The sequence below is a fragment of the Pongo pygmaeus genome, chromosome 8 (genome assembly GCF_028885625.2).
Source record: "Pongo pygmaeus isolate AG05252 chromosome 8, NHGRI_mPonPyg2-v2.0_pri, whole genome shotgun sequence".
NCBI lineage: Eukaryota > Metazoa > Chordata > Mammalia > Primates > Hominidae > Pongo > Pongo pygmaeus.
The window spans coordinates 101,207,790-101,222,647 of NC_072381.2; the positions used below are offsets into that span (position 1 = coordinate 101,207,790).

Here is a 14,858-nt window from a genome sequence, read left to right on the forward strand (position 1 = left end):
GTAAAAAAGGAGAGAGAGAAGAAATCTGAGAATAATCCCAGTGGTTGGTTTTTCTTTTTGTTTGTGTTTTGTTGGACAGGGCAGATAAAGCCAGGGGAGGGAGGTGGGGAAAGGGTATACTGAAGATAAAAAGGGAGGGTTAAATGATGAAATACGGCCCCAGAGGAGACAGAATGAATGGGATCTAGGACATATATTGGATCATCTGTAGATAGAAAAAAACAAAAAAAGAAATAAACCAAACATACCTCTTCATCTGAGACAGGATATCTGCTGATGTTAAGTTGGCCTGGTGGTCAGTGTCACAGTATTCATGTCTGAGAGTCTCTGTTTCCTCTGAAAAAGCAAAGCCAGCTGCTGAAAGTACAAGGTCAAAAGTAGAGTAGAAGGTTTAAGGAACGATAAAAGTTAGAATAGTAGCTGTGGGTGAGAAAGGAAAAGAATGGCTGAGCTACATTATGGACCGTGCCATATCATCATGGCAATAATCTGGTTACATGATTTTCACTAATACAATTACCTTTCTATATGAAGAGAGAAAGCAAATGGCTAGACTAAACTAGAATAATAGGTATGCTGGACAAAAGTGGAAGAAACACAAAAGGCAAAGAAATTGTGGATACTGATGTGGGTAAATAATAAAACAAGGAGTGTGGGCTAGAAAAGGAAGAAAGTCAATGTAGGTAGAGGCTGATGATGACAAAATAGTCATCAAGGGACAGCGTCTTCATGAGGTCAGGGATTAAGTATAGAAGAATAAGGGAGAGGAAGAGATGAAAGAAACAGGAAGATGAGAAGAGAATACTAGAGTTCATGATTGTTAATATGGAACAGTCTTAGATACTACAGTCCTGCAGTCAGTCAGTCATGGCAGTAAGTTAAGGGAATATGGGGTGCTGGACCTGTGATGCACATGACTGCTTTAGTCCCCCAAGAACCTTGTAGCAATTGAGTATGAAAGAAAGACCGGCCAGGCACAGTGGCTCACGCCTGTAATCCCAGCACTTTGGGAGGCCGAGGCAGGTGGATCACCTGCAGTCAGGAGTTCAAGACCAGCGTGGCCAACATGGTGAAACCCGGTCTCTCCTAAAAATACAATTAGCTGGGCGTGGTAGTGCCTGCCTGTAGTCCCAGCTACTCGGGAGGCTGAGGCAGGAGAATCGCTTGAACCCGGGAGGCAGAGGTTGCAGTAAGCTGAGATCACACCACTGCACTCCAAACTGGGCTGACAGAGAATCCATCTCAAAAAAAAAAAAAAAAAAAAAAAAAGACTTGAGTTGGGTACTAAATTCCTTAATGAACATAAGTGACCACGCAGCTGGTAAATAACAGTGAGGAGAGGGAAAAGGGCTCATTAGAGAAGGGTTTCTGGTAAGTTTTACAAGGGTGGAATGGAATGGCGTAGCAATGGCCATGAGGAGATGGCGAATACAGATACCAGCTCCAGGTCCTGGGGTGGAATGGAATGGCCTAGCGATGGCCATGAGGAGATGGCAAATACAGATACCACCTCCAGGGGGCGGGGGGCGCGGGCAGGCACGGCTTTCGCTGTGGTGAATTGCTGGGAAAGCAGTGTCTTCAGGAGAGAGCCAGGTACCCAATATCACAAGGAGGAATGTTTTGTGAACCAGAAGATATAAAGATATAGAGGGGTGAGAACATGCAGTGTTTGGTTTTTTGTCCTTGCGATAGTTTGCTGAGAATGATGGTTTCCAGCTTCATCCATGTCCCTACAAAGGTCATGAACTCATCATTTTTTATGGCTGCATAGTATTTCATATGGGAATTGAACAATGAGAACACTTGGACACAGGAAGGGGAACATCACACACCGGGGCCTGTTGTGGAATGGGGGGAGGGGGGAGGGATAGCATTAGGAGATATACCTAATGTAAATGACAAGTTAATGGGTACAGCACACCAACATGGCACATGTATACATATGTAACAAACCTGCACGTTGTGCGCATGTACCCTAGAACTTAAAGTATGATAAAAAAATCTATATATATATAAATTTTAAAAAAAGATATAGAGGGGTTTACATATGGGGAGTCTAGAGAAAGAGTTTACAGTTTCCAGAAGAAGGCAGATAGACGATTAGCAGATGGAGAAGGTGTAGGAATGAAGCTGCAAGAAGGGATAAATTATCTGGGTGGTTACCAAGTACGACAGACTACAGGCAGGGTGGGATTTATGGTCTCAAATGACACTGTGCCAAGCTGTCAGAGACACTGGGACTTTATTTTGCTTACTAAGGTTAAACACTAGTATTACTTTTGGTCACCATACTATTAAAAAATAAAGACAATCCTACGAAACTTAGGCAATTAATATCAGAATAAAGAGGTTAATAATGTTTATTCTCTATTAACATGTACATTTAGAAAATAAAAGCAAAGTTTAAAAATGCATGGAAGGCTTACACAAGACGACTGTTGGGGCACAATGCCTGACACAGAACGCAGTTAAACACTGTGGAAAGCTTGAATGAGTGAAAGCATACAAACCACCACCGTGCGGCTCTCTACACTAGCAAGTTTCCGAAGTTCGTCCCAGCCGGTTTCCCTGAACAAGTTCCCAACCGCATCACGTTTAGTTTATCTCGTTATTTTAACTCGGAGCGAAGCAATGGGAAAAAGAAAAACAATGAAAGCAGTACTCTGTTTATTAAGCGATGAATGACGACACATGGGTGAGCGTGTCTGGCATGCCCTATTTTAAGACTTTAAACATAGTACATTAGTACGCTAACAGCAAGCTCTGGAAATAAAAGGAACCTCTTGCATATTTAGGGGGCTCTTTTGGAAGTCACAAAGGTAATCACCTGAAGGCAAAGCTCCCCTCTTTTCCTAGCAAGGCAGGGCCGACGGCAAAGAGAAAGTAGGTCCCGGGGCGCTGCAACCCGTGCAACTGGCCGGCTGGCGTCCCCCCGCCTCGCGCCTCCACGCCCAGCGCGGGCGACCGCTCTCGCCACAGCGGTGCCCCGCAGCGTCCTCCCCTGCGACGCTCGCTCAGCCGGGAGCTCGGGGCCAGTACTCACCCGCTGGGTATACTCTTCTTCTTCACCATGACAAGAGGGATGAGAGCCCCACGCCCCAGGCAACCCCGCTCTCAGGCCTCCTCCAGAACAGACCCCAGGGGACGCTACAACTCACACGCGCACGGGCAGAGGCGAGGGGCGGGGGTGATAGACTCCGGCGGCGAACAGACTTTGCGCACCTAAGATTCCCGAAGGCGCGTGCTCCGCTCCCTCTGGGTCCTGGCAGGCCAGGGGCCGCAGCGCGCATGCTCCTGGGTCGCCGTGACTTGCGGCCCGCGGGCGCCGTAGGGCTGGCGCAGGGTGCGGTGGGGCGGTTGGTGATCATCCTAGCCTGCAGTAGATGGTGCGCCCTGCCTTCGCTGCCCAGACGTAAGGAAAGTGCACTGTCCGTCCACGTGAATGTCGGGCTGCTGGTGAAGGTTTCTCTGATTCTTCCCTGTCAGACATTCCCGCAGTTTTGTGGAGCTCTGCTCCATGGGCAGAACTAGCTGGGCTGGGATAACCGGAGCCGGGGCCGCGCAGGCCGCTGGGACTTGTAGTCCCGGGGCCTGGCCGACCCGTTCGTTAGCCAATTTGGGAATGAGTAGAATTGAAAATCACTCGAGAGCAGTGTTTGATTTGCATCAAATACGGGTCGGCATATTATTAATTCAGTGCCTATGTGTGTGCTGAACACCTTGCCTTAGTCCTGGTCTTCACATTAGGATAAGCAGAAAGATGAACTTGCCAGGTAGAATGTAATGAACAAAAATTCGCATTACGAACTACAAATGCTGTTGGAGATCAAGAGACAGAGTTAGAAAAAACTTCCTGAAAGACGTGGAGTTTGAATCAGCCTTTGAAACACGGAATGCTATCCATTTGCGGGGAACTTGTAAAAATTATAGGATAGAGATGCCAGGAAGAATAAACAAGAACTCCATCCAGCTGTAGTTGAGGGGTTATGTTGGAGAGTGGTCAATGTTGGAGAGTGGTCACTGCGGCTTAGATGGGGAAGTGGATGTGACGGTTTTTTGGCTTCACTTTCAGAAAGGGCCTCCTGGTTGACTTTCTCTCTAATTGAGGCTATAAGTATAGACACAGAGATACATCTTCAGGTTTGAATAAAAAACATTACAGTACTTAATTGTTTAGAGCTTCTGGACCTCCTGGCCAGTGGTTGCTCTAAGAATTAATACATTTTTATAAATCTTGTAATTCACTTTTGAGTAGCAAAACTACATTGCATGGTGTGTGTTAGATGTAAATTTTCAAAATATAATATGATAGTTTTTGTAACCTGTTTCCACATTAGTTTTCATGTACCAGAAGTCCCAAGATAGAGAAGTGGGCCCAAATCTTTCTTGATCTGCAGGAGCAGGACATGATGACTTGGGAACTGGTCCTGAGAGCAGTGGGTGATTTAGTTTTGTTGCCTTTCGAAGACTTAAATAAATTCACAGATCAGAAAATCTTTTGTCACTCCATTTGTTCCTAAGTTTTGATTTTGGAAAACAAGACAACAGTTAAGTTAATTTTTAAACTTGCCAGTTAATGCAATACATGGAAGTCATAATGTTTTTTGTAGAACACTGTGAAATACTGCTATATTCCACTTAACTAAGTAAAGAATTGTTAAGTTAAATTCCACTTCTTCCATATCCTAATAACAATAAAGGGTAGCTGGTGCCATATATTTAATAGATTATTTTTACAAAATGCTATTGTTGCCTTAATTACATCATAACTGTGAATGAGACCTTAATTCTGGACATAGCATCCTAATTCAAATTAAGTCTGGAAGGCATCATTTAAGAAACATTGCTATAAGAGAGTTCAGAAAGGTGTCATCATACTATGTGACAATAGATGAACTGAGATAAAGATAAAATTGGATTTTGGTCTGAATTCAGATCTGCTAAGGAAGGAAAGTGCATTAATACATTTAGAAATATTTCTAACAAGAGCCAGGGGAAGATTAAAGGGAGCCAATTTTCTGATTGGATTGCAATTAAAGATATGTTACTATATACTAGGATATGCATTGTGTAATCATTTCCACATGCTAGAGGTTTTTCTGTGGTTTTATTTTGCTAGCACTCCTGAAACCAAATGGCATGTGACAGAAGTAACCAAGGTGACTGAAAATTGTGCCAAAAAGAAGTCTGTGCTGATTCAGGGATCCACATAGTCTTGTGTCCGCAGAATTGATTTAGAAATTTGTTTAGGCAAAGCGCAGTGGCTCATGCCTATAATTACAATGCTTTGGGAGGCTGAGGCAGGAGGATTGCTTGAGGCCAAGAGTTTGAGACCAGCCTGAGCAACATAGCGAGACCCTGTCTGTACATAATAATAACAATAATAATAATTAGCCGAGCCTTAGAGACACATGCCTGTAGTCCTAGCTACTCAAGAGGCGGAAGCAGGTGGATCGCTTGAGCCCAGGAGTTCGAGGCTGTAATTAGCTGTCATCATGCCACTGCACTTCAGCCTGGGTGAAAGAGTGAGACCCTGTCTCTAAAAAACAAACAGATAAACAAAAACTTGTGTGGCATTCTAGTTTCTACAAATGTCTGGGGAATTGCATGAACTTGCATTTAACCGTCATGTTGAATAATACTCTTGTATTAGGCCATTCTTGCGTTGCAATAGAAGAATACTGGGTAATTTATAAAGAAAAGAGTTTTAATTGGCTTACAGTTCTGCAGGCTATATAAGCATGGCTCTAACATCTGCTGCTGGTGAGGGCATCAGGGAGCTTACAATCATGGTGGAAGGGAAGGGGAGCCAGCATGTCACATGGCAAGAGAGGAAATAAAGGAGAGAGGGGGGAGGTCCTAGACAGACTCTTTTAAACAACTAGATCTCATGTGAACTAACTGAGCAAGAACTCACTCATCATGAAGGGGATGGTGCTAAGCCAACAATGAGGGATCCACCCCCACAATCCAATCACTTCCCACCAGGCCACATGTCCATTATTGGGAATCACATTTCAACATGAGATTTGGAGGAGACAAACATCCAAATAGATCTCTAGTATCTATTAATAGCCTTTTAATCAATTTCCCTGCCTCCATAGAATATCTATATTTAATCATTGCTTCTTGGCCTTTTGGCTAAGATCAAATGTATATTTAATCAGATCCTTTTTTTCTTACTGCAAAGTTTTATACTTTTGGGGGGAAGGGAATTCATACATATTTTAATTAAAATAATTCCTTAGTATTTTGAAGTTTTTTTTCGGTACTCTTTTTGTGAAAGTGATTTTTTTCTAGTACATTAGCATGTAGGGAAGATACTGACTTTTACATATATTCTCTTTTATTCTGCCAATTCCAATTTTCTAATTATGTCTAAACTTTATTTAGTCTTTTGGGTTTTTCATGTATAAAAACCTATCATCTACAAACAATGATAATTTTGTTTTCCTCTTCTAAGAGTTACACCTCTTACTTCCTTCTTTTGCACATCTTATTGCATTAACCAGGATTTCTATTAAATACTAAAGGTGACCAAATACAAATATGAAATAATAAAAGTGATAGTATATCTGTTTTGTTTCTTGTTAAATTAAAAAATTTAAAAAGCATACTTTTAACCTCAAGTATCACAAGTCAGTTTTCTTATGATATGTCATTCTCAATAACATTTCTTATTTATTTAGAAAGTTGAAATAAAAGGACCATCATGAAAAATATCTCAAAGAGAAGATATTTTTAAAAAGGTAAGGTATTAATGGAGTTTATAATATTTTGATTATTCCAAATAGCCCTGTTGTAAATGGGGGATAATCCTGATAAATGTGATACATTTGTTTCTATATACAAATCATAAATTCATTTGTTAAAAAAGAAACAATAGGAGAGTTTAGGGATGAATTGTATTCTTATTTGGTCTGTGAGTTATTTAATAAGATGAATTATTTATGTATGTATTTATTTAATCTCTTACTTCAATATCTATTTGTTTATATGTTCTCTCACCTAGCCAGCAAGCCATTCCCTGCTTTGCTAAAAAAGATGTTTGTCAGTGAGTTGAATCTATATAGGAGCAATATTTACATGTCTCTTAGAGTAACTGCAGTTAAGATTCACATTTTATCCCTACCTTCTAGATAGAAATGAGAACTTATGAAAAAGTATACAGGATTCTGGGAATGGTGGGCAAGATATTTGGGAACTAATAAGGGAGACCTCTATCAATTACTTGCCAGAATTGTTCCATTATACCTTAAGGGTTGCTATCCCCTGGTCAAGAGTAGAATTAGGTATTTTTTATTGTCTCGAGGTAGGTACTGAAGGTTAAATAAGATGTAAGGGAACATCGTAGTCCGTGTTGACCTTATTCAGTAGTTTTTAATAGTGGTACAAGAACGAATAGAAGATTTTGAAGTTTTTTCGGAAAGTTTATAGACTGGGCTCTTTTTATGATGTTTTAACTGTGATCATGTCAATAGCCTGCTTTGGTTTTTGACACAAATTCATGTTTTTACTGTGATTAGAAAGCTTGAGCTTTCCAACTGCACATTAGTTTGGTTAGCATGTACAGTTGTTATTTCAGGAGTCTTTGCTATTATATTTTTTAGCATTAAAATTAAAAATAAATTTATAACCATATCATTCTAAAAAGGGTTTAACATTGCTAGAATAGTTTACCTATAGAATATTGAGGTTTACAAAAACTGGAAAATAAATGCTTATTTTAACATACTGAATTTTTGTTGATGATACAACATTCAACTAGAATTACCAGAAGTCAGCTAGAAATATGATTTTGATGCTTAGGAGAGTGAAGGCTGGAGACACAGATTTGGGAATCCATGGGAATACATGCACCCTCCAAAGCTTTGGAATGTACCCCACATTTAGGATATAAAGAGGTATGACTATTGAAGGATACAGAAATAAGTGGCCACAGAGGTAGAAGGGTAGAGGGCAAGGATATATAAAGTTTTCAAAAAATAAGGTTGCTGAACGTTGCCACACGCTGCAGGGTAATAAATCAAGTAATAGCTAACACTAGTATAGCATTGAATTTTCAAAGTATTTTCATATATGTCTGATCTCACTTGACCTTCTTAAAAGGTACATGAAGTAGGTAATACATGAACACTAAGAACTAACTCTTGGATTTTACCATTAAAAGGCCTTTTTTATATTCCAGAGAACAATTTCTTTTTGGAAATTTTTAATTTTTATGGATACACAGTAGGTATATATATGTATGGGGTACATAAGGTATTTTTATACAGGCATACCATGTGTGATCATCACATCAGGGTAAATGGGTTATTCATTACCTCAAGCATTTTTTTCATTTCTTTGTGTTATAAACATTCCAATTGTATTCTTTCAGTTATTCTAAAATGTACTATAAATTATTGTTGACCATAGCCACCCTTTTGTGCTGTAAAATACTAGATCGTATTCATTGCATTGTACCTATTAACCTTCCCCATTCCCTGCCTCCCACCCAATACCTTTCTCAGTCTCTGGAAACCATCATTATACTCTCTATTTCCATGAGTTCAGTTGTTTTAATTTTCAGTTCTCACAAATGAGTGAGAATATGCAAAGTTTTTCTTTCTGTGCCTGACTTATTTCACTTAACATAATGACCTCCAGTTCCATCCAAGATGTTGCAAGTGATAGGATCTCATTCTTTTTTTATGGCAGAATAGTACTCCATTGCATATATATATATATATATATATATACCACATTTTCTTTATCCATTTATCTGTTGATGGACACTTAGGTTGCTTCCAAATCTTGGCTCTTGTGAACAGTGCTGCAACAAATATGGGAGTGCAGATATGTCTTCAATATACTGATTTTCTTTCTTTTGAGTATATACCCAGCAGTGGAATTGCTGGATCATATGGTAGCTATATCTTCAGTTTTTTGAGGAACCCCATACTGTTCTCCATAGTGGCTGTACTAATTTACATTCCCACCAACAGTTTATTAGGGTTGCCCTTTCTCAATGCTTTTGCCAGCATTCATTATTGCCTGTCTTTTGGTTAAAAGCCATTTTAAGTGAGTGAGATGATGTCTCATTGTAGTTTTGATTTGCATTTCGCTAATGGTCAATGACGTTGAGCATCTTTTCATATACCTGTTTGCCATTTGTATGTCTTCTTTCGAGAAATATCTATGTAGATTTTTTGCCCATTTTTAAATCAGATTATTAGACATTTTCCTATTGAGTTGTTTGAGCTCCTTGTATATTTTGGTTATTAATCCCTTATCAGATACATAGTTTGCACATATTTTCTCCCATTCTAAGGGCTGTTTCTTTGTTGATTGTTTCCTTTACTTTGCAGAAGCTTTTTAACTTGATGTGATCCCATTTGTCCATTTTTTGCTTTGATTGCCTATGCTTTTGGGGTATTACTTAAGAAATCTTTGCCCAGACCAATGTCCTGGAGAGTTTCCCCAATTTTTCTTTTAGTAGTTTTATACTTTCAGATCTTAGATTTAAGTCTTTAATTCATTTTGATTTGATTTTTGTATATGGTGAGAGATAGGGGTCCAGTTTCATTCTTCTGCATATGGATATCCGGCTTTCCCAGTCCCCTTTATTGGAGAGATTGTCTTTTCCCAATGTGTATTTTTGGCACCTTGTTGAAAATGATTTCATTGTAGATGTATAGATTTATTTTTGGTTTCTTTATTCTGTTCCATTGATGTGTGTGTGTGTGTGTGTCTGTGTGTGTGTGTATGTATTTTAATGCCAGTGCCATGCTGTTTTGTTTAGTACAGCTCTGTAGCACAATTTGAAATCAGTGGTATGGTTTGGCTTTTAGTATAGCTTTGTAGTACAATTTGAAGTCAGGGATATGGTTTGGCTGTGTCCCCATCCAAAATCTCATCTGGAATTATAATCCCCGTAATCCCCAAGTGTCAATGGGGGGACCAGGTGGAGGTAATTGGATCACAGGAGTGGTTTCCCCCATGCTGTTCTTGTTATAGTGAGTGAGTGAGTCTCACAAGATCTTATGGTTTTATAGGTGTTTGGCATTTCCCCTGCTTGCACTCACTCTGTCCTGCTGCCCTGTGAAGAAAGTGCCTGCTTCTCCTTTGCCTTCTGCCATGATTGCAAGTTTCCTGAGGCCTCCCCAGCAATGCGGAACTGTGAGTCAATTAAACTTCTTTCCTTTATAAATTACCCGGTCTCAGATATTTCTTCATAACAGCATGAGAATGGACTAATGTGATTTCTCGAGTCTTGTGTTTTCCTGCTCAGGATAGCTCTGGCTATTATGAGTCTTTTTAGCTTCCCTATAAATTTTAGGATTACTTTTTCTATTTTTGTGAAGAACGTTCTTGATATTTTGATAGGGATTGAATTGAATATGTAGATTGCTTTGAATAGAATGGACATTTTAACAATATTGATTCTTCCAATCCATGAACATGAAATATCTTTCCATTTTTTGTGTATCCTCTTCAGTTTCTTGCATTTTATAGTTCTCATTGTGGACATCTTTTACTTATTTGATTAAGTTAATTCCTGGGTATTTAATTTGATTTGTAACTATTGTAAGTGGGATTATTTTCTAGATTTCTTTTTCAGATTGTTTGCTGTTGGCATATAGAAATGCTACTGACTTTTGTATATCGATTTTGTATCCTGCAACTTTGCTGAATTTGTTCATCATTTCTAATTGTTTTTTTGTGAAGTCTTTATGTTTTTCTAAATACATAATTATATCATCTCCAAACAAGGATAACTTGAGTTCTTTCTTTCCAATTTGGATGCCCTTTATTTCTTTCGTCTGATTGCTCTAGCTAGGACTTTCAGTACATGTTGAACAACAGTGGTGAAAGTAGGCATCCTTGTCTTGTTCCAGATCTTAGACGACAGGCTTTCAGTTTTTCCCTGTTTGGTATAACATTAGCTGTGGGTCTGTCACATATGGCTTTTAGTGCATTGGGGTATGTTTCTTATATACCCAGTTTTTGAAGGTTTTTTCATGAAGCGATATTGAATTTTATCAAATGCTTTTTCAGCATCAATTGAAATAATCATATGGTTTTTGTCTCTCATTCTGTTGATATGATGTATCATATTGATTGATTTGTGTATGTTGAACCACCCTTGTATCCCTGTGATGAATCCCATTTGGTCACAATGAATGATCTCTTTAATATGATGTTGAATTCAGCTTGCTAGTATTTTGTTGAGGATTTTTGCATCAATGTTCATCAGATACATTGGCCTGTAGTTTTCTTTTTTTGATGTCACTTTGTCTGGTTTTAGTATCAGGGTAATACTGGCCTTGTAGAATGAGTTTGGAAATATTCCCTTGTCCTCTATTTTTTGGAACAGTTTGAGTAGGATTGATATTAGTTCTTTAAATGTTTGCCAAAATTTAGCAGTGAAGCCATCAGGTCCCAGGCTTTTCTTTGCTTGGAGACTTTTTATTATGGCTTTGATCTTGTTACTTATTATTGGTCTATTCAAGTTTTGGATTTCTTCATGGTTCAATCTTGGTAGGTTTTATGTGTCTAGGAATTTATTCATTTCTTCTAGGTTTTAAAATTTATTGGCATATAATTTCTCATAGTAGCCTCTAATGGATCCTTTGAATTTCTGCAGTATCAGCTATAATGTCTCCTTTTTCATCTCTGATTTTATTTATTTGGGTTTTCTCTCTCTTTATTTTAGTGAGTCTGGCTAATGATTTGTCAATTTTGTTTAACTTTTCAAAAAAACAACTTTTTGTTTCATTGGTGTTTTGTATCTTTTTATTTTAATGTGATTTATTTCCTGCTCTTGTTTTTACTATTTCTTCTAAGAATTTTGGGTTTGATTTGCTCTTGCTTCTCTAGTTCTTTAAGACGCATCATTAGGTTATTTGAATTTTTTTCTTTTAAAAAATTTTTTGACATAGACACTTATTGCTGTAAACTTTCCTCTTAGTACTGCTTTTGCTGTATCCCATAGGTTTTGGTATGTTGTGTTTCAATTTTCATTTGTTTCAAGGAATTTTCTTAATTTCTTCATTGAGCCACTGGTCATTCAGAGGCATATTGTGTAATTTCCATGTGTTTGTATAGTTTCCATTGTAATCAGAGAAGATACTTGATATGATTTCAAAGTTTTTGAATTTTCAAAGATGTATTTTGTAGCCTAACATATGGTCCATTCTTGAGAATGATCCATGTGGTGAAGAGAAGAATGTGTATTCCTCAGCCATCGGATGAAACATTCTATAAATATCTATTAGGTCCATTTGGTCTTTAGTGTAGATAAGGTCTGATATTTTTTGGTTGATTTTCTGTCTGGATGATCTGTTCAGTGTTGAAAGTGGGCTGTTGAAGTCTCCAACTATTGCTGCATTGGTTGTCTATCTCTCTGTTTAGCTCTAATAATATTTGTTTTATGTATCTGGGTGCTTCAGTGTTGGGAGCATATGTATTTACAATTATTACATCCTCTTGATGAGTTGATCCCTTTTATATCATGACCTTCTTTGTCTGTTTTTGTCTTGAAATTTTTTTATCTGATATAATTATAGCTATTCCTGCTCTTTTTTGGTTTCCATTTGCATGGACTATCTTTTTTCATCCTTTTCAGTGTTTATGTGTCTTTATAGGTGAAATGTGTTTCTTATGGGCAACAGGTCATTGAGTCTTGATTTTTTTATCCATTCAGCCACTCTATGTCTTTTGATTAGAGAGTTTAGTCCATTTATATTCAATGTTATTGTTGATAAGCAAGGACTTTATTATTGCCATTTTGTTGTTTGTTTTCTGGTTGTTCTGTCTTCCTTCCTTCCTTCCTTCCTTCCGTCCGTCCGTCCGTCCGTCTTCTGTTGTTGGTGAAAGCGATTTTCTCTGGTGGTATGTTTTAACTCCTTGCTTTATATTTTTTGTGTATCTGTGGTAGGTTTTTTGTTTGATGTTACCATGAGGCCTACAAACAACATCTTACAACCCATTATTTCAAATTCATGACAACTTAACTCTTATTGCAAAAACAAACTAACAAACAAGGAGAAAACTAATTAAAACTCTACCCTTTAACTTTATCCCCCCTGCTTTTTAACTTTTTGTTTCTATTTATATCTTCTTATACTGTCTGTGTCTTAAAAAGTTATTGCAGTTATTATTTTTGAGACAGAGTCTTGCCCTGTCACCCAGGCTGGAGTGCAGCAGCATGGTCTCGGCTCACTGTAGCCTCCACCTCTGGATTCAGATGATTTTCCTGCCTCAGCCTCCCAAGTAGCTGGGTTACAGGCGCACACCACCACACCTGGCTAATTTTTGTATTTTTAAGTAGAGACAGGGTTTCACCATATTGGCCAGGCTGATCTTGAACTCTTGACCTCAAGTGATCCACCCACCTCAGCCTCCCAAAGTGCTGGGATTACAGGTGTGAGCCACCGTGCCCAGCCTAAAAGTTTTTGTAGTTATTATTTTTGATAGGTTCAATTTTCAGTATTCCCATTCGAGATATGAGTAGTTTACACACCACAATTATGGTGTTATAATATTCTGTATTTGTCTGTATACTTAATTACAAGAGAGTTTTGTACCTTCAGATGATTTCTTACTGCTCGTTAATGTCCTTTTCTTTCAGACTGAAGAAGTCCCTTTAACATTTCTTGCAGAATAGATTTGATGTTGACAAAATCCCTCAGCTTTTGTTTGTCTTGGAAAGTCTCAATTTCTCCTTCATCTTTGACAATATTTTCACTGGATACAATTTTCTAGGATAAATTTTTTTTTCCTTCAGCACGTTAAATAGATCATGTCACTTTCTTTCAGCCTGTAAGGTTTTCACTGAGAAATGTGCTGCCAGATGTATTGGAGTTCCTATCTATGTTATTATTTTTCTTTTCTCTTGCTGCTTTCAGGATTCTTTATCTTTGACCTTTGGGAGTTTGATTATTAAATATCTTGAGGTAGTTTCATTGGGTTAAATACGCTCAATTTTCTAAAGCCTTCTTGTATTTGAATATTAACATCTTTCTCTAGGTTGGAAAGTTATTATCTTTTGAATAAACTTTCTACTCCAGTCTCTCTCTACCTCCTCTTTAAGGCCAATAACTTAGATTTGCCCTTTTGAGCCTTTTTTTCTAGCTACCATAGGCATGCTTCATTATTTTCTATTCTTTTTCTTTTGTCTCCTCTGACTGTGTATTTTCAAATAGCCTGTCTTCAAGCTTACTGATTCTTTCTTCTGCTTGATCAATTCTGATGTTGGGAGACTCTGATGGATTCTTCATTTTTTCAATTGGTTTTTTCAGCTCCGGAATTTCTGCTTGATTCTTTTTAATTATTTATATCTCTTTGTTAAATTTGTCTCATAACATTCTGAATTCTTTCTCTGTCTTACTTTGGATTTCACTGAGCTTCTTCAAAACAGTTACTTTGAATTCACTGTCTGAAAGGTCACATATTTCTGTTACTCCAGAATTGGTCACTGGTGCCTTATTTAGTTTATTTGGAGAAGTCATGTTTTCCTGGATGGTCTTGAAGCTTGTGGGTGTTCATCAATGTCGGGGCATTGAATAGTTAGATATTTATTCTAATATTTGCAGTCTGGGTTTGTTTGTGCCCAACTTTCTAGAGAAGGATTAATAAGTATTCAAAGATAATTTTGAGTGCTGTGATCCAGTTATTTGGTCATGCAACCATAAATGCATTAAGGGGCACCCCAAGTCCAGTAATGTGGTGACTCTTGCAGACTTGTAGAGCTACTGCCTTGGTGGTCTTGGGAGAAGACAGAGGAGATCAGGGAGAATTCCCTGGATTACCAGGCAGAGTTTCTTGTTCTCTTCCCTTTTCCCCAGAGTATCTTTCTCTCTCCATGCTGAGCT

At 38.2% G+C, this 14,858-nt stretch overlaps 1 protein-coding gene across 1 annotated transcript in view; it reads left to right on the top strand.

The window, feature by feature from the left end:
• The first annotated feature begins 3,296 nt into the window (after positions 1–3,296).
• CC2D2B (coiled-coil and C2 domain containing 2B) overlaps positions 3,297–14,858 on the top strand; it is a 136,966-nt gene continuing 125,404 nt past the window's right edge. The window contains exons 1-3 of the mRNA XM_063669470.1: positions 3,297–3,412; positions 6,690–6,749; positions 10,038–10,161. Coding sequence (XP_063525540.1) covers positions 10,120–10,161 — 42 coding nt within the window. The 5' untranslated portion in view covers positions 3,297–3,412; positions 6,690–6,749; positions 10,038–10,119. The remainder of the gene's footprint in view (positions 3,413–6,689; positions 6,750–10,037; positions 10,162–14,858) is intronic.